Source organism: Camelina sativa, chromosome 19 (genome assembly GCF_000633955.1).
Source record: "Camelina sativa cultivar DH55 chromosome 19, Cs, whole genome shotgun sequence".
Classification (NCBI taxonomy): Eukaryota; Viridiplantae; Streptophyta; class Magnoliopsida; order Brassicales; family Brassicaceae; genus Camelina; species Camelina sativa.
In genome coordinates this window covers 8,604,532-8,629,390 of record NC_025703.1, presented here as the reverse complement: position 1 = coordinate 8,629,390, position 24,859 = coordinate 8,604,532, and the positions used below count along the sequence as shown (strand labels likewise).

The following is a 24,859-nucleotide window of genomic DNA, read 5'->3' as shown; positions in this document are numbered from 1 at the left end:
TATATATATATATATATATATTCAAGATTGTATTTAAATATTACATAATTTTTTAGTTAGCTAAATTTATAGTCACATATATACAATATATATATATATGAATTTATATTACTTATTAACACCATAATTCGACCCATTATTTGCTTAACTCAATATTGGTTTCAAAGCCAACTAAAGAAAAACAGAAACGATCTTATTGATATTAGACCAAAACATGGGCATACAAACATAATCACTTACACGAAAGATAATTATTTTTTAAAAATAACTTATTATTAAAACATCAACGTATGAAAGATTTACATAAGCAGTTAATTAGAAAATTTAAAATACAATAAATGTATTGGGAACAATATCAGTCAATGATAAGATTAGATCCTCAAAAACAAGAAACAACATCCTCATAATTCATAAAAAATAAACGCCACAATTGTAGACATCTAAACGAAATTGTATAAACATATAGTGTATAAATACAAGTGACTGCGAAGCCCGTATATGCCTAATTAAAACGAAATAATACAAAAAATAAAACGAAAAAAACCAAAAAAAACAAGAAAGTGTCAACTACACCACAACCCACACGTTGCGTGGGAAGCACCTAGTGAATAATTAATAACACTCTTTGTCTTTTAATTCACTTTCTTTCTTTTACATACAACAAATTGTTCATCGATTTATATTCAAGGTACTAATTCTTTCGCTATAACATTATCTCTTTTTTTGCATGTTATATTGCAAAGGCAATTTCATTTGGATGGCCGTGTATCTTTACCCAATGTGAGTCTTCTTTAATTTCCCTTTGTTAAATATATTGTACCTAGATCGACGAATTAATGAATGTGTAATATGTATTAATATAATAAATAGGTGTACGACAATGAATGAGTTAACTGAAAAGATTAGGAAAGATGAGAATTACGAACCGTATCTTGTGACTTTGGCGTGCAACGTGTTGTGGGCAATTGACGCCCGTCATCAGGGGAACACATTGAAGCTTGTGATCAATATCCTCGGAGCGGCACTTCACGTCATATACTTGATGGTTGTTCTCGATGTAAGTATTTTTACCTACCCAATTTTATTTTTATTATAACTATTATCAATATATATATATATATATATATCCATTACATGCAATGCAGGTGATCGTAGATGATGGCAACCAAGATAATTGGAATAATATTGTTTTTTCCGCTGGGATGGGGGATTGGCCAGTACAAGCCTTTCTCAATCATGAGTCTCTTCATTTTTCCATTTGCAATGGCAAAATCGATTTACCCAATATTACAGGCGGTAAGAAAAAATGCAGAATTTATAATCAATTTTTTTAATTTTAATTTTAGAATTGTATCTACACAATTGTTAATTTTGGTTGAATTCAATCAAATTCGAGCTGTCAAAACAAAAAGTGTAAAAAAGACAGTACCACATACGAGAGTCTATTTTATTTGTTAGATTTTACATATGTTTTACTTATATTTTACATATATTTTGCTTAATTTTTTTTAGTTTACTTTTAAAAAACAAAAAAAATAATATGTAATATGTTTTCAATTTTATGATGTTAAAAACCGTTTGAGAAAATTTCTCTATACAAATGTAATATTAGATATTAAACATGTAAATCATAATGAATATATTTTAAAAAATTTCATCAACATGGAATTTATTGTCTTCATCCACTATTTTGGAAAAAAAATATTCAAATAACAAAAAAAACTAATTTGTTGCCATATATGAACAATCACATCTATAATTTCGATCTAAATCATTTACTTTAACCGATCTCAGAAAAACGCACTCGCATCGAGGAGTGTGGTATATATGCCATTTTTGGTACCGTGTATGTTAACCATTAACGGTGCAGTTGGGAGTTTATTCGGCTACTAGGGGTTTCTACTATCAATTATTTCATACAGGTAAGATATCTCAAGATACATTTTAAATGCAAACCTATATAGTATTTATTTACAGAATACTTTCCTAAAAAAAAAAAAAAAAAAAACTAATCATGAAGCCACTTCAATATACTAGGCAAACATGTTGTATTAAAGTAATGAACTTCTAGAATAATTGTTTTTCTTCTGGATTAGAATAATTGTTTTTACTGGATTGGAACAAAAAAAAAATTACTGGATCAGAAAATCTCACATCACATCTCTTTGACTTTGTAGAAATTTATAGAAATTAATAGTTCTATTTAACAGCAAACTATTAACTGATCTTTTTTTTTTTTTTTTTTTGCGTTTTGGTGTCGTGTGTGTAAAGGCAATGCTATTGGGTTTGTATATGTGGTCAATGCCGGTCAACACAAACACACATGGTCAATATTGGTTAACACCGGTCAATATCAAATTCCGACAAACAAATCATCGAAATTAGATGGTTATGGTGTTGTACACATAACTCATGTTTGTTTATGTATATTTTTATGTAATAACAATAGTTCGTATAACTAACAAAACATTTATATTATTTGTATGTGTGATTATGCGTTGACCTATAATTGGTGTAGCTAACGATCATTTTTACTTATGTTAAAGAATGTGGGAGTTGAAACATCAAAGCAAGGATAAATTGCAGTGTCATAAGAATCCTGGCGTCCTGAGGTCTTCTTTTATCTCATATGGTGCGCGGGTGCACCATAGCTACGACATTTTGAATGACAAGCCGAACTTGGGACTCGTTGTCCATTGTCACCCTTTAAATTTTATATTTCGACTACTAATAATAATACGAAAGCAAAATTCAGATAATTGAATTAACCTGAATTATTTATTCCCGCCAGTGATGTTCCCCAATTTCATCAGTAAAAATAAAGAAAAGAAGCATTGGAGGGAAGAAAATGAAAAAAAGCAATTAAAAAAAAAAAGAAAAGAAACGCAATGTTCGCCGGCGACGATGACTCAGTTCAGATTGTTCGACTTCTCGACCAGACGCTTACTTCCATTGATGGCGTTGCAGTCCGCGAGGCAACGGAGGCTCTGGATCGACTTTCTACGGAGCTCCCTCACTTCCCTTATCGTCTTCTCTCCATCGCTTCCGGTGACCTCTTTTTTTTTTGTTTGTTGTCTTATAACTTTTTACCCGATTTACTTAAGCAATTCACTTTATTCCAAAGCATTGACTTCTGATGAAGAGATGTGATTTTGATTTCCTCGAACCGAATTGCACAATTAGGGTTACAAAATTTGTTGAGTTTATGATTTGGTTCCGTTTTATGTGTGGCGCTGGTTGGTTATCGTAGAGGTAGTTTCATGAAGAGTATAGAATCCTTAGCAATATTTTGATTTAGCTGATACAAACACTCATACATGATTGAACTCATTCGGCTGAGTCTTTTAATTCTATCAATCGCTGTTGAATTGAATAAGTGCTAGTTCATTTTTTTTTTTTTCTGATTGACAGGAGGTGAAAATTCCAGCCAGAGAGTTGCCGCTGCAACGTACCTGAAGAATTTTACCAGACGGAACACGGGGATTGAAGGGACAATCTCTGAAGTCAGCAAGGAGTTTAAGGATCAGCTTCTCCTAGCTTTGCTTCAGGCAGAGCCTACAGTTCTTAAAGTTTTACTTGAACTGGTAGGCATATTCAACAAGCTTATCTTCATCTAGTTGTTGCAAATCTTATTATAACTTATTATTCCTGTAAAGTTTTAGTTTAATTTTGTGCTCACCTTCATTTTACTTCATTTGTGGCCAGCTCCACATTGTTGTTGTGTCAGAATTTGTGAAGAAAAATGCATGGCCTGAACTTGTATCAGAGCTGCGTTCTGCTATCGAGAAGAGCAGCTTAATTAGTAGTTCAAACTCTAGCTGGAGTACTGTGAATGCTCTGATGATATTGCTTACAGTTGTAAAGCCTTTTAAGGTATTTGTTACATTCTTTTTCGTAAGAAAAATTATATTAAGGAAGTGATAGCTTTAAACATAGATTTTTATCTCTCTCTTCCATCGGCTCTCCTATACTGCATCCCGTGTTGCATATATCATGGTTGAGCATCCCTTATTTTGGTTGTGAGCTTTTGTTGCTTCTGGCTGCAATATTTAAGAGTATGAACTACTGCAAAATCTGAAAACATTTGTGTTTTGAAGTGGTAGTCCTCTGTTCTGAACCTGGTCCTGTGTGGTCTATTTAAATGAGCGTGGCTTATTTTTGTGTGTTTGCTTTGCAGTACTTCCTGCAACCAAAACTTGCAAAGGAGCCAGTACCACAACAGCTGGAGAGTATCACGAAAGAAATTCTTGTACCCTTGGTGTCAGTATTTCATCATCTCACTGAAAAGGTTATCCTTTTCTCTTACTGTTTTCTTTTTCTTCATCTGCTCACACTTTATGTAAGATATATCTGCTCTTTGGATCTCAATGAGTATTCCTATCTGGTATAATTCTGAAGCAGGCTTTGACTACACATGGATGGGGTGAACTAGAATTGGAAAAGACACTCCACATTATCTGCAAATGCTTATACTTTTCAGTAAGTCATACCGTCAGTTTATATTTCAGATAGACGAAGTTTCCAGAACTGTTGTTGCATGTCTGGGTGATCGAAATTTGTCATTGATTATTAAACGTAATTTATCAAATTTCTCATGTTGTACAATCTACTGTGATAATTTTGTTAAGGGTGTTTTGTGTTGTAGGTGAAGTCCCATATGCCATCTGATTTGTCACCTCCGCTTGGTTCCTTCTGTCGAGATGTGATCAGAATTCTAGACTCCTTGAGTTTTGACTGGAGTGTGACTCCTTCAGATGGGTACTTGATTAGGTCGAAAGCTGGAAAAAGAAGTTTGCTCCTCTTTGGCACACTTGTCAGCAGACATAGAAAATATTCTGACAAGTATGTAAACACCTTAAATTCTTCTTAGCAATGTAGCATTCCCAATGCTTATTTACCACGCCTATTATATCTGATTTATGCAGATTAGTGCCAGAGATAGTAAATTGCTCAATGAAGATTGTGAAACATAGTTCAAACATCAGTGTAAGTATTTTTAGCAAAATTTGTTACTACAAAAATTGCTTCTTCTCATCAAAATGTTACTATCTTCTTAACCTAATGCTATGCGTGCCTACTATCATGTGCAGAAGCTCGGATGCCTAACTGAGAGAATTATCTCACTTGCTTTTGATGTAATTTCACGCGTCATGGAAATTGGCCCTGTAAGTTGTTAGAATGTTCACAAAAAATCTAAATAGAATGATCAAATGTCTATAAAAGCAAATATAATTTGTACCTTAAAAACAGGGATGGAGATTACTTTCACCCCATTTTTCTGTTTTGTTGGACTCTGCAATCTTTCCAGCCCTGGTGCTGAATGAGAGGGTACGCTTTCCTTTGTCGTAATCTGTGTTGCAAGCATTTCTTACTACCATTATTGCAAAAAATTTACTGGTCTTTCCGGGTTGCTTTTGCAAGTAGGACATATCTGAGTGGGAAGAAGATGCAGATGAATTCATAAGGCAAAACCTTCCATCTGAACTAGTATGAAACTTATCTCTCTCTCTCTAGACGGATTATTTTTATGTCTATGGTCCAGAGGCTATGAAATAATATCATTTTCGTTTGGCAGGAAGAAATTTCTGGGTGGAGGGAGGACATGTTTACAGCCAGGAAAAGTGCTATGAACTTGCTTGGTGTCCTTGCCATGTCAAAGGTGAAGAATCACCTTATAGGTTATGATCTATTTTATCAACTTTTTCAGCTATTCGTTCATAGGTTCTTATAGGTTATGATCTAATTCTTATAGGGACCACCAGTATCTACTACAAATAAAGCTTCCTCAGCAGCATGTAAGCGGAAGAAAGGTGAAAAGAGCAGAAGAAATAACCAAAGATGCATGGGAGATCTACTGGTGCTTCCATTTTTGTCAAAATTTCCTGTGCCGTCGAAAAGTTACATACTGGATGCTAGTACTTCAGCAGCGTGAGTTCCTATACATATTCATGACTTCTGATTCTAACTCCTTCAAATTCTTGGCAGATGTCTAAACCAAATAAAAAAAATGCTTTTGTAAGCTCTGAGCAATGGTACTCTTTGTTTGGCGCAGTGAGTAACACTAATTTATGCTTGCAGTGGGTATCAGAAACTATGTTCTTTTAGTGGAACTTTAAAAACTCGTTTTGCAAGTTGGTCTTCCATAATGCCATGTTTCGCAAGCTCGTCATCAACTTTTTGATATTTTTTCAGTAGACTGTATATATATATATATATATATATATATAATTCTCTGTTATCTTCTTTGCTAGACTTCTGAGACAACTATTCAACATTTTGAACATGTAATATCGGGTTGGAGTGCTTTTTGTTTACTGTTCTCTTCCACTTTAATATTTTCTTGTTTCATTCCCTTTTAATTTGTGATTAAACTGACTTTGTTGCTATGTTGACATGTCAGCTATTTTGGTGTTCTAATGGCATATGGTAGCCTGCAAGAGGTGAGCAAATCTGGTTCTCTTTTTTTTGGAGTTGAGCATTTACTGATACAGTGCATAGAATTACAATGGCTCCCTTTTTCCGACAGTTTATCCAAGAACAAAATCCTGAGTATGTGGCATCTTTTGTCCGTACCCGTGTGCTACCGATTTATTCTACACCTGATTGCACACCTTACTTGGTTGCATCTGCAAATTGGGTACTTGGAGAGCTTGCGACCTGCCTACCCGAGGTGTAAATTTTACTTTTTATTTATGCAAACCATTTGCTGGAAGATGATATTCTTTTAGTCACTGATTAAAATTTGTAATGTTTTACTTCCTGTGATCACATATTTGATTAATTGCTTTATGCTTTCAGGAGATGAATGCAGATATTTTTTCTTCCCTACTGAAGGCATTAGCAATGCCAGATCAGGTGGAGATCTCTTGTTACCCAGTGCGTGTTTCAGCTGCTTGTGGAATAGGTTCACTACTCGAAGTAAGTCAGCACTTACATCAACAATGGCACTTGTATCTTAAAGTGAGCTTGTCATATCTAACTCAAAGAATGTGTTTGTTCTCTTCAGAATGAGTACCAACCACCTGAATGGTTGCCGCTTCTTCAGATTATTATTGGTAGGATTGGTAGTGAGGAGGACGAGGATGGCATTTTGTTTCAGCTTCTCAGATCTGTGATCGAGTCAGGAAGTCAAGCTATTGCCACACATATTCCGTACATTGTCTCTTCGCTAGTTAGTAATTTGTTGACGTTTATGCATCCTAGTGAAGATCCATGGTCTCAGGTATATTTTATTCCTGTCTTTCCACTTTCTTAATATTTTTGTTAATATCTGAAGCTGAAGGTAGCAGAATGTATTCTTTGTGATTTGAAGTAAAAAAATTGACACACTCTGCTAATTTTTATATCACGCACATGAAATCCTGGACTCTACCAAAATATTTGTAGAATTCCTGTTGTTCCTGGTCTAGTAATTGTGAACTTTGGACTATCTTTAGTGGGCATTGCAAGTCAATTCAACCTTTTTTTTTTTTTCTTTTTCATTTTAGGCTATTCTAGGTGGCCTTGAGACATTAGCAGCAATGGCTCAGACTTATGAGAGCTCTAAGCCTGAAGCGAATGAGGAGAATAATCAGGCGACTGAAATATGGCTAACTGGTCAAGGCACCATCAGCAAAGCTATGTCAGCACTTTTACAGCACGCATGGCTGGTAGTTAAAAAATTTACTCTAATCCCTTTGTGTTATTTATAAACATTATGACTCCTCCGTGTACTTGTAATTATAGAAATTGAAACACGATTCTAATTTTAGGATACTGCTCTGCCTTTTATCTTTGCATGGTTCAGACAACAGATGTGCCTCCGACTTCATGCATAGATCATTTTTCGACGATGTTGCGGTTCATTGTGATTGCTTCTACTAATTGCAATGTATTCGTGGAGCTCAGATTAACTGAATTACTCATAGTTTGGGCCGATATTCTTGCTAGCTGGAACGGTTGGGAAGAGTCGGAGGACTTATCCATTTTTGACTGCATAGAAGAAGTTGTGGGTATAAATAACAAATATGGTTTTAGGAGTTTCCTTTTCAGAGATTTGCCATCCCCTCCAGCCATGCCAGTCCGTCCACAATCTGTTGTTGAATGCATTGGTTCATTTGTCAGAAAAGCCATACTTGAGTACCCGTCTGCCACAAGGAGGGCGTGTTCTTGTGTCCACACGTTATTACATGTACCAGACTACTCATCTGACATCGAAGGGGTGGGAAAATCACTGGCAATGGTCTTCAGTGACGCAGCCTTTTCTCATTTTCTAGGATTGCGTGAGAAACCTTGTACTTTGTGGAGGCCTCTATTACTGGCGGTATCATCATGCTATATCTCCTATTCTGATATTGTGGAAAGCACTTTAGAGAAAGTGATATTTCGAGCTATGGGCATCTTCATTGGCATCATCGCTTAAATTTGATGCGACTCCAGCATTGGCATCGGAAGTAAAACTATATGGTGAGTAGATAAAACTAATGTGCTGATGATTCAGAATTATTAAACTTACAGTTACAGTTCACAAGTTAGATCTTAGAAGGTTTAGTTGTGTATATAGTAGCTGTTTTTAATCTTAAATACATTAGCATGGACTAACAGACCACTTGTCTTCAGTGATGACGCTAGTAAAGGTGATCGAGCAGATTTTAGATGTAAAGCATGGGACTGCAACTGATGATTTGGCAAGGAAGTGCTTTGTTTCATTGATGGAGGCTTCTCAGAGGCTAAAGGAAGTGAACGAAGAAATAGACGTTGATGAAGATGATGGAGATCCCGGAGAAGAAGAGACAGAATCTGAAGAAACTGATTCATATGACGAGGTTTAATTTGATTTCTAGTACTCGTTCTTAAATTACATTCAAAGTATGTTTCATAATTTCTCGCTAGCACTAGCACTAGTATGAGAAGATAAACTCAGATAAGCAGTTAATTTGCTGGTCCAGTTGCAAAGTAGAAGATCTACTTTCATGAAACAACATTAGCTCTTCCAGTGAATTGTTTCTTCCCTAATAAGCTGTTTCATCTTGTGTTCTTTTGTTGAACAGGATTCCGAGAGCGATGATGAGTGTGAAGAAACGGAGGAAGAATTTCTGGAAAGGTATGCTAAAGCTGCAGCAGAATTGGAGGATAGTGAAGTAGCCGAAGAGGCTAATGAAGAAGATGATGAACATGAGATTGATTTGGGTAAATTTTCTCATCACAACAAGATAAGAAACAACTTTTTGCTTTGCTTAATGCTCTTTGAGTACTTGATTTTGCAGGTTCTCTGAATGAGATTGATCCGCAGAAACTGGTTTTATCATTAATGGAGAAGCATCAAGAGAAAGTAATAAAACTCGTACCCTCTGAAGTTATCTCAGCCTTTGTCAATTCTTTTCCTGTCTACACAAGTCTCTTCTCCAAGTGCCTCTAAACATTAAATTAAACAAGAGTTTTCTCTTTCTCCAATTTTCGATGCGGGTGTTTGTTCATGATGTGTTTACAAATTCTGAGTCAGTTTCGTGTTCCATGTTTTAACGAGACTTTTGAGGCATTTTAAAAGTTTGCTGATCAAGGCATCGATGGTCTCTTGATAGACTTATTAGACATGGAAAAAAAATATTTTATCTGTAAGAGTAACTTAGAGATATTTTTTTTGTAAGAAATTTCAAATTTGTATAACTGATACGAATTTTCAATATTTTTCACTTATTTTTTTTTTAGTGGTATGCACTTAACATGGATTTCACAATATTTGGATAATGTAGGCCATACAAATCTGGGCAACAAACGACCTTTTTTGTTTACCGTTTCTGGTAAGGGATCTTGCAAACCATTGGCTATAAACCCACCTGTAAAGGTCAGTTTCAAGGGTATAATCGACTTTAGCATCACTTAGATTCTTCGATCGAAACGCTGCGTATTGCAAACAAAAACAGTGGAATCTGTCGTTTGCGCGTCTTCTGGGTTTCTCTCTGTCTTTTCCATTTTTATTTTTTCGGCACTGAAGCGAATCTTCTCGTCGTCTTCTTCTTCTTTCGTTTCTCTCTCCCTCACTCATCTCAGTGTTAGGGTTTCGATTCGGCAGAGCATTATCTCACAACTATTTCGGCTGAAGTCGCTCTCCCAACCTCTCTCTCTCTTTCTCGGTTACTCTACCTCTTTGTCGGTACCCCAAATTTTCTCCATTCGAAGAACTTTTTAGGTCAAGTATGACTTGATTCTGCCTAATTTCTGGTATCTTGATCAAATTTGTCTGCTTTTTTTTTTTTATCTGGGATTTGTTTTTTTTTGTGTGCTTATAAGCGTATTTGATTTCGTTTCTTAGCTTCACGTCGTTGTAAGCTCTTATGCATATATGGTTGCTTTGCATTCTGAGCTGTTGGAGGTTCTTCATCGCTGTTCCTTTTTTTCTTTTATTTTGCTGTAATTTCCGTCCATCTAGTGTAAATTAGGGTTTCTCTGTGTACATTTAAAGCTCTCTTTCTACTGTTGTTTAGAATTGATTAGTGGAGAGCTTTCGCGTGAACTTTTGCATTGCAAGAGAGTCTCAGATTTATCTGATATGTGCTTTGTTTCTCTCTTTTCCGGGATTTGTATCTTCACTGAGAAATCTGTTTTTTAAGGCTTGTTTAGTTGATTTCTTCTAGTTTAATTGATTCTTCGTTGAACAATGGTCATGAAAGTCCCATGTTTTGACCTTTTTGTTAATATGTATTTCAGGTGTTTATTCAAACTCCATTGAACAAAATATTTTTATCAGATAATTTGAAGCAATGTATACCGAGGGAGCCCCTGCCTCTTTCATTGACCAGAGCATGTATTATCCCGCTTATTACTGTTCAGGTTGATAGCTCTGCTTCACGAAATTTACTTGTCATTCTTGTTTTTAAGGTTGCAAATTTCCCTTATCTTCTGGATTTTTTTTTTCACAGGTTATGATTCAACCGTCGAGTGGGAGAACCATCAGGTTATTGCTGGTGTGGATGGTTCAGAGGTCCAATACACGGTGCGTCACAATCTTCATTCACAGAAACGTGCTGTTTTTTTTTGTTTGTTTATCGTCTTACCTAGCTAACATTCTAATCTTGCGTCTTCAGGGTGGGCAAAATGAAAATTCTCCCTTTATATGCTATACACCAAGTTATGGATACGCACAGTCTCCTTACAATCCGTACAATCCTTACATACCAGGCGCTTCAATAGGCGTTGACTCTTCTTCGTTTGTTGGATTCCAGCAGTATTACTCCAGCGCCCCGTATGAGAATACTGCATCGTCGCCTACTTATGTTCCTTATGTTATTCAGCCTGATATTGTCTCGAGTAGCTCAACAGACTCTTTGGTAGCGACTGATTTAGCCAATGGTGGTCAATCTGATATAAGAGGATCCAGACAGAGAGATGGTTCAGCGATTGCCGGGTTCCCAAAAGATGCTCCAAAATCTTCAACAGTGAATTCTTTGGGGACCTCTGAGAAACTAAGGTCTAGCACTGAACAGAATAAACAGCCAGGAGTCTCCAAGAATGTTTCAGCTCCAGCTCCTGCACATTCTCTCCAGGTGATTTCTCGTAGAAAATAATTCTTGATTCTGTTCTCTTCTGAATATTGGGTGTGCTTATGCATTACAAGGAGTGTTTTGTTGATATTACAGTGCTATCTTAGTCATTCATTCCTATGTTGAGTCTGAAGTCGTGTATGTTTTTGCAGGGTAAAACTGCTTCCGTTGACAGTGTTTCCAGCAGCAGACGCTTGTCTTATGGGCAATTAGACATTGCTAATGGGTTTTCATCCGTTGCTTCAAATAGTTACAAGCCTCGTTCCAAGATGTATGATGGCGTAGGTGATTACGACCTAACTCGAAGTCCAGATATGAGCGAACATTATCGAGGTTCAAGAACGAGAAGATCAAGAAATCAGTTTGTTGTCAAAGCTTATACTACCAAAGCTGGAAATGCTGATGCAGAAGGAAACATTGTGATAAATCCTGATCAATATAATAAAGAAGATGTCAGAACAGACTACAGAAATGCCAAGTTTTTTGTGATTAAATCGTATAGTGAAGATGATGTTCACAAGAGCATCAAATACGGTGTCTGGTCATCAACATTGCATGGGAACAAGAAATTGCAGAGTGTATATGAAGATGCTCAGAGAATAGCCACTGAGAAGTCTTGTGAATGCCCTATTTTCTTATTCTTCTCTGTGAGTCCATTCTTACTTTTACTGCCTTGTGCTAATGTGCTTGCATTCATACTTTGTGCTTATGTTGTTCCCCCGCTTTAGGTCAATGCCAGTGGTCTGTTCTGTGGTGTGGCTGAGATGACCGGTCCAGTTTCCTTCAACCGGGACATGGATTTTTGGCAGCAAGACAAATGGAGTGGAAGTTTTCCTGTCAAATGGCACGTCATTAAAGATGTTCCTAATAGCTGTTTCAGGCACATAATTTTACACAATAACGAGAATAAGCCAGTGACCAACAGCCGAGACACACAAGAGGTGAGTTCGTGTTTTTTTAATCTTGACACTTCACTTTCTGAACCAGATTCCAAGAACTCTGAAATCTCAATCTTATCATTCTCGGTTTGTGTGCAGGTAATGCTGAAACAAGGACTCGAGGTGCTAAAACTATTCAAAAATCATGCGGAAAGGACTTCGCTATTAGATGATTTTATGTACTATGAAAACCGCCAGAGACTCATGCAGGAAGAGAAAGCAAGACTTCCATTCAGGACCTTTCGTAGCCCATTTCCCATTCCCAAACCGAATATTTCTGACAGAAGCAAGAAAATCTCCAAAGATGTCTTCAAGAAACCTTCAGTAACCTCGGCAGAAACAGAAGTTGCGCAGTTAAAAAACTCAGATGGGGATGAAAAGAGCAATACAGAGGAACCTAGAGAAGAGTCTACTCCTTCCACTCTGAAGATTGGCTCTCTCAACATTAAAACGGCTGCTGGTACCACCTTTAACTCAACCCAACCCAAGTCTAAACCGGCCTCATCTCTCAGCTCTGACCGGAAGTCGGACTCCTCTGGAGAGGTGACAGGATCTCTGGCTGATGACATCATCAGGGTAGGATCGTTGCCCATTAAAGTGATGGTATCTGCAGATTCATCCTTGAAGATCGGAGCTGCTGGTACAACTCCTCTCAACTCAAGATCACTTCAGACTTAAACCGGGATTTCGACATTGTCTTTTGTCTAACTTGTTCGAGAAAGAGATTGAGTATGTATAGATTGGTTCTACCTTTAAAAGGGTCTGATGGGTGGTTTGAGAATCCTTTTTCATCGTTGAAGTTTGGTCAAATGATTGTTTTTAGCGGTTGCATTTTTGTGTGTTGGGTTTGATCTTTTGAGATTATTGATCGAAGTTTCTGTTGTCATGCTATCTTAAATGCGTGTGAGTGATGTTTCTTCAGCATCAAATACAAAGGCACTATTCAAATCTGGTCCAAACTCAAAATGATCGTTAAACTATATAAACACACGGAATGAACGACTTTTTTTTTTTTGGACAAACGAATGAACAAGTCTATTATGTATTGAACTTTTGGGAGGATTTAGTTGGATTTTAAGATTTTCAAAAAATTTGAGAGATTTGAGCGAACTTTTAGAAGATTTGGTTATTTGTTAAGAGTTTTATATTTAAACAAAAAAAAGGAAAATAATATGTGATTTTGTGAGATTTTATTACTAACGTTTAGGTGATTTTAGAATATTTTACATCCCAAAAAAAAAGGAAAATATGTCTCCAACTATCTCAACCCATTGTCCCTCATATCACCACAAAACTCACATGACAACATATAGTTTGAAGACAGAGTTTAAGATCAAACGAATAACAACTACTCTTAACAGAGATCTAACGCGGAAGCCAATAGTTGTTATGATTTCATTCATATTTTTGTTCTTTCTTATTCAACACACCAAACGGCAAGCTACAAAGAAGTAACAAGTACTCAAAACACATTTATGGAGACCAGATATAGGAATCTGATGATATAAAAACAGTTGGATATACCGTATATCCAAAATAGTTTGATTATGATATTTGTCATTTTTTTTTTTCTGAAATCCTTCAGAATATCACCTTTGGAGTTAGGTGGGACTGTTTTGTTTCTATTTTTCACTAGTTTTCAACTGATGAAGTATCCAAAATCTCCTAAAAATCAGTATTTTCAAAACAAGATATTGTCAAATTTTAATAAATCTTTGATTGAATAACAAGACATCTATATTAACATTTTTGAAGTACATTTTGTGTTATGCCCTTTTAGTTTTGCTTATTTAAATTTTTATTTACAACTTAACCCTTCAAAAGTTTCCAAAAATAACATTACTTCAGATTTTGTTTCCTAAATATTTTACATTCTATTCAAACAAAAAAATTACAGCAAAATCAATATGGAAACACAAAATATGATATATTTAACTACACCTTCTATTGTGTATTGAAAATATTATATCTATGAATCTTTTGCAAACCAAGAAAACAACAATTTGATTCCTATTTTGTTTTCCAAAATCTGTGAGTTTTGATTCTTAATGTAAGAATAACTTCGATTCACATTTATTTAAATATTATAATTAATATATATAAACTTAATAAAATTTTAAAATATTACAAATATGTAAAACTAAAAAAGTTTAAAATACTATATAATACGGTTATATAGTAGATAGGTTATAAAGATGACATGTTGGATTTAATAAAGTATCATTAAATTTGTGCTAACACGGGTTAAATCCTCATTTTATTATTTTTCAACACTATTAATATTAGAATATTTGACATATAAAATTAAGTTGATTTAACTAATATTGTGTAAAATAATTAAATCATTAGGAAAAATGTGACTTAATCATAGCGTATAAATGACTTATAATGTATTTAGATCCTTTATTTTTTTGTTATAATAATTAAAAATCAAAATAAAATCTCAAACACTAAACAAAACAAACTAAATATAACAAACAAATAGTCATGAAGTATATAACAAACGGTCGAAAAATTTAGTTATTCCTCTATTTGCAAAACATCAAATATTTAACAAAAAAAGTACAATATAAATATAAATAATAATAAAAATTATATGCACGCGGTGTACCACGGGTTAAAATCTAATTATGATTGATTTTGAATGATTTTATAGAAATTTCAAATTCAATAACACTGATTTTGGATAGTAATTTAAAAATCATAAATTAAATAACAGATTATTTTAACAAAAACCCAAAATCTTTAAAAATCCCTTAGATTGTGGTGTCTTCCGTTTGTTATCCTGGAAGTTTTGGGCTGAGGCCCGTAGTCTTCTCGAGTGAGTAACCTTTTGACTGAACCGTCTCAATATAAAAAGATTGAAAGCGTGTGGAAGTAAAAACCCTAATCACCATTTCATCAAACCCTATTGACGATCGACCTAATTACCATTTCATCGATCCTTGTCGAACCAATGACGAAGATTTCCGATCTTCCACGGGATCTGGCTGATGAGGTGCTCTCCAGGCTTCCGGTAACATCTCTGAGGGCAATACGATTTACTTGCAAAAAGTGGAACACTTTAACCAAACGTCGCAGCTTTACAAAGAAGCAAATTGGTTGGGAACAAGCAGAAGCAAAGAAGAAGCAAGAGAAGGAGCTTGAGGCGATCATGATTATGAACGATAGGGTTTATCTGATGAGTGTCAATCCAGATGGAATTCACAAAGACGACGACAACGTTGAATCATCTATAAAGCAGAAAGGTAAACTTATTAGCCTAAACGGTGGCGATCAAGTAGTTATATCTCAAGTCTATCACTGTGATGGTCTATTGTTATGCATCACCAATGACAACAACAACTCTAGGCTTGTGGTTTGGAACCCTTATTTCTGGCAAACAAGGTTGATAGAACCTAGGGAGTCTTACCACAAATGGGACAACTATGCTCTCGGATACGGGATAAAGAAGAGCAGTTGCAACCGAAGCAACATAATCTTGAGATATTTGGATGCTTTCGAAGACATGAGCGAGATGAGTGTAGAGCCTCCAACTAGAATCTGCCAGTTCGAAATTTACCATTTTGACTCTAACTCATGGATGGTTATCGAGGATATTCCCGACTGGAATATATCTCATTTTAGCCGTGGAGTGTCACTCAAAGGAAGCACTCACTACAAGAAAACAACGGTTTTGCGATGGACGAATATGTAGCGAATCCCTCGCAAATTGACAAAAGCGAGGTATTTGCGAGGAAAGTTCGTTCCTCGCAAATCGCTTTTCGCAAATCGGTCAACATCGCAAATCCCTTGCAACCTGCCAACAAAACATATACACACCATAAGTGTTTACACAAACATAAACACCACATATAAACACACATAGTTTACACAAACACAAACATTAACAAAAACAATGAAGCATGTTTTACCTCGGCATAGATTTGGTTCTTCACAGTTACTGATAACCCGCCAGAAGCACTACTCTCCATGTTATCCGCTGATAATAGCTCAGACTCAGCTTCAGCTATCTTTGACGACACTTCATTGAACACCTTCTCAGACAGTCCATCAACAAACGACCCATCTGGTTTCCTATGAGTGTCTTCTAGTACTCGCAGGAAATCAGGCAGTGGCTCACCAGTACTCTCAGACTAAAAACAGAGAAATGAAACAACTATATTACTATATTGTAGATATGATATGAATAATGAACTTGTGTTAAACAGAGATACTTACAAGCTTTCGTGCTCGGGCTTTAAAAGAGGTCTGACCAGAACGGTGCTTATGTATTCCGGTGCCATTAGGATCACTATAGCGAGCATTACGGCTATTGATACTCTTTGCTTCTGATTTTGGTTCACACCAAAACTGGACCAAGCCATCCCATATGGTAGGATCAAGCCACCGCGGCATTGCGTCATTACCTCTCTTCTTCCACTTACCCTTCCACCGAGACACTTGATCACTCATCCGACTCTTCAACTTCTTTTCAAACTCAGCTCTAACTCTTCCATTGATGGACGCATCCCAGTTATATGTTTGCTTGTAAAGACATAAAATGAATCAGAATCAGAATCAGAACCAGAATCAAGTGATAAACAAACAAAATATGTAATTTAAACACATCAACAAATCTGTAACTTACCGCAAAAGTTTCAAACCACCGATTTACAACCGGACCTGGTGTTTGGGTCCAATTGGCATGAGCTGATTTGAAATCTCTTTCAAAAATGGCCCGGACAGTAGCAGCAACCGAAGAATCCTGGTCAAACCTACAAAACATAAGATAAAAGGAATGAGGATCATTGAAAATACAAAACATAAAGATAAACTATAGGTTAGATACATAACATTCTCACCAGAGAGTATCCGGAGGTCGCTTAGGATCCAGTTTTGGTAAGCCAGCACGCCCGGGACTTGCAAGTAACTGTTCCAAAGTGAAAAAAGTTTGAGAGGCAGAAATACTGTTGATACGCGAAGTTGATTGCTGAGGAGGATTCTCATCATGCAACGCCGGAGAGCTTCCATGATTCTCATCATGCATCGCCGGAGAGCTTCCATGAGGATTATCAGCATGCATCGCCGGTGATGTACCTTGAGAAGAAGCGGGAGAAGGTAACCTTCGGGGAGGAACAGAAGCAGAATGTGTCCTTCGAGCAGAGACTGGAGGACTTAACCCTTGAGAAGCAATGAAATTTCTGTAAACGTTTTGGTTTACAGAAACATTTTGGTCTCGAGAAGACATCTGAAAGCAGAAAAAAAAACTGATTAGAAACACAAAAATTGAATCCCCAATTTCGAAACCCTAAAATCGAATTTAAAACCCCAAATTGAATCATAACCCTAAACCCCAAATTGAATCCCCAATTTTGAAACCCTAAAATCGAATTAAAAACCTAATCGAATCATAACCCTAAACCCCAAATTGAATCCCCAATTTTGAAACCCTAAAATCGAATTAAAAACCTAATCGAATCATAACCCTAAACCCCAAATTGAATCCCCAATTTTGAAACCCTAAAATCGAATTAAAAACCTAATCGAATCATAACCCTAAACCCCAAATTGAATCCCCAATTTTGAAACCCTAAAATCGAATTAAAAACCTAATCGAATCATAACCCTAAACCCCAAATTGAATCCCCAATTTTGAAACCCTAAAATCGAATTAAAAACCTAATCGAATCATAACCCTAAACCCCAAATTGAATCCCCAATTTTGAAACCCTAAAATCGAATTAAAAACCTAATCGAATCATAACCGTAAACCCCAAATTGAATCCCCAATTTTGAAACCCTAAAATCGAATTAAAAACCTAATCGAATCATAACCCTAAACCCCAAATTTTAAACACTAAATCGAATAAAAAACCCTAATCTAAGCAAACTTTCTAACTATAAAGAGGTAGAAGGGGAGAGGAGGAGACTTACCGGACAAGTGATTCAAAGGAAAAGAGAGAGGAGAAGAGGAGTAAGGGTCGGAGAAGGTTTCACCGGAAAAGAGAGAGGAGAAGAGGNGCAACGCCGGAGAGCTTCCATGATTCTCATCATGCATCACCGGAGAGCTTCCATGAGGATTACCAGCATGCATCGCCGGTGATGTACCTTGAGAAGAAGCGGGAGAAGGTAACCTTCGGGGAGGAACAGAAGAAGAATGTGTCCTTCGAGCAGAGACTGGAGGACTTAACCCTTGAGAAGCAATGAAATTTCTGTAAACGTTTTGGTTTACAGAAACATTTTGGTCTCGAGAAGACATCTGAAAGCAGAAAAAAAAACTGATTAGAAACACAAAAATTGAATCCCAAATTTCGAAACCCTAAAATCGAATTTAAAACCCCAAATTGAATCATAACCCTAAACCCCAAATTGAATCCCCAGTTTTGAAACCCTAAAATCGAATTAAAAACCTAATCGAATCATAACCCTAAACCCCAAATTGAATCCCCAATTTTGAAACCCTAAAATCGAATTAAAAACCTAATCGAATCATAACCCTAAACCCCAAATTGAATCCCCAATTTTGAAACCCTAAAATCGAATTAAAAACCTAATCGAATCATAACCCTAAACCCCAAATTGAATCCCCAATTTTGAAACCCTAAAATCGAATTAAAAACCTAATCGAATCATAACCCTAAACCCCAAATTGAATCCCCAATTTTGAAACCCTAAAATCGAATTAAAAACCTAATCGAATCATAACCCTAAACCCCAAATTTGAAACCCTAAAATCGAATAAAAAACCCTAATCTAAGCAAACTTTCTAACTATAAAGAGGTAGAGGGGAGAGGAGGAGACTTACCGGACAAGTGATTCAAAGGAAAAGAGATAAGAGGAGGAGTAAGGGTCGGAGAAGGTTTCACCGGAAAAGAGAGTGGAGAAGAGGAGAAGAGAACAACCGGAGAAGAGAGAGGAGAAGAGAACAACCGGAGAAGGGGAGAGGAGAAGAGAACAACCGGAGAAGAGAACAACCGGAGAAGAAAGAAATCGGAAGAAGAAGAAGGAAANAAGAATGTGTCCTTCGAACAGAGACTGGAGGACTTAACCCTTGAGAAGCAATGAAATTTCTGTAAACGTTTTGGTTTACAGAAACATTTTGGTCTCGAGAAGACATCTAAAAGCAGGAAAAAAAAACTGATTAGAATCACAAAAATTGAATCCCAAATTTCGAGACCCTAAAATCGAATTTAAAACCCCAAATTGAATCATAACCCTAAATCCCAAATTGAATCCCCAGTTTTGAAACCCTAAAATCGAATTAAAAACCTAATCGAATCATAACCGTAAACCCCAAATTGAATCCCCAATTTTGAAACCCTAAAATCGAATTAAAAACCTAATCGAATCATAACCCTAAACCCCAAATTTTAAACACTAAATCGAATAAAAAACCCTAATCTAAGCAAACTTTCTAACTATAAAGAGGTAGAAGGGGAGAGGAGGAGACTTACCGGACAAGTGATTCAAAGGAAAAGAGAGAGGAGAAGAGGAGTAAGGGTCGGAGAAGGTTTCACCGGAAAAGAGAGAGGAGAAGAGGAGAAGAGAACAACTGGAGAAGAGAGAGGAGAAGAGAACAACCGGAGAAGGGGAGAGGAGAAGAGAACAACCGGAGAAGAGAACAACCGGAGAAGAAAGAAATCGGAAGAAGAAGAAGGAAATTAGGGTTTGTCGGTTGGGTTTGAGCTTCGCTCAAACTAGGTTTTTTAGTTATATAGAAAATTAACGGCGTCGCAATTCCAACGCAAAATTTGCGAGGGATTTGCTACGTTCCCTCGCCAAAAGCATCGTAAATATTAATTAATTTAAATTTTTATAATTTAGAGTTTTTGCGAGCAAATTGCGAGGGAACGTAGCAAATCCCTCGCAATGTCTTTAGGGTTTAGGATTTAAAGTTTCTATTTGCGAGGGATTTGCTACGTTCCCTCGCAAAAGCATCGCAAATATTAATTAATTTAAATTTTTATAATTTAGAGTTTTTGCGAGCAAATTGCGAGGGAACGTAGCAAATCCCTCGCAATGTCTTTAGGGTTTAGGATTTAAAGTTTCTATTTGTGAGGGAATTGCTATGTTTTGTGTTATTTGTGAGGGAATTGCTATGTTTTGTGTTGTTTTAATCATTAATAGTAATGTAATAAGTCTTTAGGGTTTAGGGTTTAGGGTTAAGGGTTTAAAGTTTCTATTTGCGAGGGAATTGCTATGTTTTGCGTAGTTCGCGATGGATTTGCGACGAATTTGCTATGGCTCTAGCAAATCAATCACAAATTTTTCGCAAACCTTGAATATCTAATTTGCAAAAACCATCAAAATAATTGTAACAAATTAGTCAAATTAACTTTCAAGTATATTATAAGGTCCAATGGTGTCATCATACTCTTTTCTATCATCAAACTTTCCAAAATTGTCCAATTTTGCATCTTACTCTAAACATGATGATGTTCTACACTATATCACATATATGTTCATTACATTGAGACAAATATTTGCCAAATTGTCCAATTCTCTAACAATTTTGTGTTGCACTGCTATCTTTGATTAATAGTTTTGGATTCATCTTTTTTAATCATTAATAGTAATGTAATAAGTCTTTAGGGTTTAGGGTTTAGGGTTAAGGGTTTAAAGTTTCTATTTGCGAGGGAATTGCTATGTTTTGCGTAGTTTGCGATGGATTTGCGACGAATTTGCTATGGCTCTAGCAAATCAATCGCAAATTTGTCGCAAACCTTGAATATCTAATTTGCAAAAACCATCAAAATAATTGTAACAAATTAGTCAAATTAACTTTCAAGTATATTATAAGGTCCAATGGTGTCATCATACTCTTTTCTATCATCAAACTTTCCAAAATTGTCCAATTTTGCATCTTACTCTAAACATGATGATGTTCTACACTATATCACATATATGTTCATTACATTGAGACAAATATTTGCCAAATTGTCCAATTCTCTAACAATTTTGTGTTGCACTGCTATCTTTGATTAATAGTTTTGGATTAAACTTTTTTAATCATTAATAGTAATGTAATAAGTCTTTAGGGTTTAGGGTTTAGGGTTAAGGGTTTAAAGTTTCTATTTGCGAGGGAATTGCTATGTTTTGCGTAGTTCGCGATGGATTTGCGACGAATTTGCTATGGCTCTAGTAAATCAATCGCAAATTTGTCGCAAACCTTGAATATATAATTTGTAAAAACCATCAAAATAATGTTAAAAGTTAGTAAATTCACCTTCAAATGTATTTCAGAATAATTCTATTAAGTTTTGTAATATTTATAATAAATTATTATCCTAACTTTGCAATGGATTTGCTATGGCTTTCGCAAATCACTCGCAATTCCATAGCAAATTTGCGATGGAGTATGTTCTCGCAAAATCGTCGCACTATTGCGATGGATTTGCGAGGAAAGGGACCTTCCCAGCGAATTTGTCGTAAATGCATCGCAATTGAGCAGCGGATTTGCGACGACTGAGTTCGACGCAAATTTACGAGGAATGTGCTATGGTTTTTTATTTACTAGTATATCCCTCGCAAATCTATCGTAAATTTGCGAGAGCTGTACTCCGTCGCAATGTGTCCTCGCAAAAGCCTTGTTTTCTTGTAGTGACTTACTGGTTTGCTCAAGAGAGGATCCTACCACTTGAAGAGGAGATAGAAGAGATCCCAGGTGAGATCCCAGAGCTACGAGAGATCCCTAGTTTCTTACTATGTTTTGATTTTACAACAGAGAAATTTGGATCACTTCTGCCTCTACCATTTCAGCCTCGTTTTAATGATACTGTAACTCTATCTACTATTAGAGAGGAGAAACTTACGGTTTTATATCACCGATGGGATACGGCGTGGACAGGGATATGGATTAGTAATAAGATTGAGCCTAACGCAGTGTCATGGAGCAGCTTGTTCTTACCTATCGGTAGGATTAGACCATTCGAGCCTATATCTGCGACTTTCTTTGTTGACGAAGAGAAAAAACTCGCGGTGATTTTTGATAAACGAAAGAGTATACATAACCCCACTCGCAACACAGCTTATATCGTTGGAGAAGATGGATATTGCAAACAAGTGGATCTTGGAGAATCGTCTGTTCATAGCTATTGTTTTCCAGTCCTTGTGTGCTCTTATGTTCCAAGTTGTGTGCAAATCTAAAGCAACCTGCACCCACCAGGATCGGAGGCAAGAGGAAGAAACCACTCTTGCTTTGTTTTTATTTCTTCCATTTACAAGACCTAGAATAATGTGTTTCTTGCTTCTTTTTTTTACTACTCTCTTTGCTTTGTTTTCTTTTTTATTTGTCAATTGTTCTTTGAACAATATTAGTCAATTCATAATGTGTTTCTCATCTTCGTTGTGCAATATGGAAGAGAAATAATTGGTTTAAATTTTACAAATTTTTATAAGCATATTAAGTGTAGTTTTAATTATATTTAATTAAGTAGTAATTTGTATTATTTTTAAATAAGCAGATTTTAAAACATGTGGAACAGTACTACACTGAAGTGTTTATATAGCTCGAATTTATTTTTAAGATCTCATTTTTTTTGTATTATTTTTAGTAATCATATACATAATTTTGTATGACTAGAATATGTGGTCTTTAGGGAATCCGCATGGAGAATGGAGAAGGAAAACATAAATAAATAAAGGAAAAATGATTGCCAGCTACTTGAATTCAAGTATACACCAACACATAGACACACATACAAACAATATAAATGTTCTGTTAACTACATGAACTATTGTCATCACATATTGTTATCACATATGGACATTCATAAACAAATATAGCTTATGTGTACAACATTATAAACATTAAATTTTAGCCGGAATCCGGCATTGACCAGTGTTGACTGGCGTTGACCAGCGTTGACCAGCGTTTTTTTTCCTAAAAATAATATTTTTTTTTGTTTTTATATATTTATTATAAATAAATAAATAAAATAAATTATTTGTATAATTTACAAAAACAAAATATAACAACAAAAAGTTATATGATAAAAAAATATAAGAAAATTATGTACAAAAAAAAATTAAAAATTTTATGACAAACAAAATTTGTGGCATATCTAGTAACTAATTTTGTTAATACAGAAAATATACCAAAAATAATATAATAAAACTATCAAAATTTTATGTGTAGTAGATTTTTTTATAAAACTATAACAAATATATACCTTTCTGTTTTAAAAATCATTTTTTTGTTTTGTATTTTCAAAGATGGGGGTTTTAAATATATTTTTCTTTTTTTACTTATTTATAAGATTATGTCATTTGAAATATATCCAAGGCATTGCCAACTATTTCTTTGATTTTAATAGATCAACCTTTGATTTTACAAAATCAACTTTTGTTTTTTAACTATTTTCTTGATATATGTCTTTTATGTAAATAAATAAAATTTTCATTATTTTCTTCCTTTGTTTTTCTTATTAGAAACAAAGAAATAGTTGGTAATGTCTTGGATATATTTCAAATGACATAATCTTATAAATAAGTAAAAAGAAAAATATATATTTAAAACCCCCACCTTTAAAAATACAAAATAAAAAATGATTTTTAAAAGGAAAATGTATAGATTTGTTATAGTTTTATGAAAAAATCTACTACACATAAAATTTTGGTTGTATAGTTTTATTATATTATTTTTGGTATATTTTATGTATTAATAAAATTAGTTACTAGATATATCACAAATTTTGTTTGTCATTATTTTTTAATTTTTTTGGTATATAATTTTCTTGTATTTTTTTGTCGTATAAATTTTGTTGTTATATTTTGGTTTTGTAAATTATACAAATTATTTAATCTTTTTATTTATTTATCAAAAATACATAAAAACAAAAAATGTTATTAAGAAAAAAGAAAAAAAAAATTTGAATATTTTTTCTGGTCAACGCTGGTCAACGCCGGTCAACACGGGTCAACGCCGGATTCCGGCCAAAAATTAATGTTTATGGTGTTGTACACATAACCTATGTTTGTTTATGGATGTCCTTATGTGATGACAATAATTCACGTAATTAACAAAACATTTATATTGTTTGTAGAAACTAAGTTTTACACAATGAATTTGTTTGAGTGGAGAACAAAGAAATTTAAGGTCTCTCTCTAAAAACTGGATTAAAGCTAGAAAATAAAGAGGGGTTATGATTTCTTGAAGAAAAAGGTAAGGTTTCTCTCAAGAACAATGAAGAAGTAGGGTTTTTGTATTAATTGCTGTATGCATACAATGAGGGGGTACCCCTCTATTTATATGAATGCATTGATTACAAGATAAGTCTATTTTCCTTAAATCTCGGATTGAAGATATGGTAAATTTCCTCTTCTGATGATCAGATCGGGCTTAGAGGCGGTCTCGGAGGTCGGTCGAGTGACTTCGTCGGGCTTCTGCTTATAGGCCCGTTTAGCTGGCCCAAAAGGGGG

The 24,859-nt window shown here is 35.2% G+C and overlaps 1 protein-coding gene and 2 pseudogenes across 1 annotated transcript; all 3 read left to right on the top strand.

The window, feature by feature from the left end:
- On the top strand, positions 2,836 to 9,592 carry LOC104765578 (annotated as a pseudogene).
- Positions 9,926 to 13,348, top strand: LOC104765577 (annotated as a pseudogene).
- Positions 15,414 to 22,585, top strand: LOC104767585 (F-box protein At3g17320-like). The gene is made up of 2 exons (XM_010491590.2): positions 15,414 to 16,107; positions 22,041 to 22,585. Exons 1-2 carry the CDS (start codon positions 15,414 to 15,416, stop codon positions 22,583 to 22,585), a joined length of 1,239 nt encoding a protein of 412 aa, XP_010489892.2.

What these genes read in the sequence shown, in the direction of transcription:
- LOC104767585 (XM_010491590.2), top strand. Translation starts at nt 15,414, where the DNA reads ATGACGAAGATTTCCGATCTTCCACGGGATCTGGCTGATGAGGTGCTC. An exon ending in TGGAGTGTCACTCAAAGGAA is followed by an intron (nt 16,108 to 22,040) that starts GCACTCACTACA and finishes GTTTTCTTGTAG; the next exon opens with TGACTTACTGGTTTGCTCAA.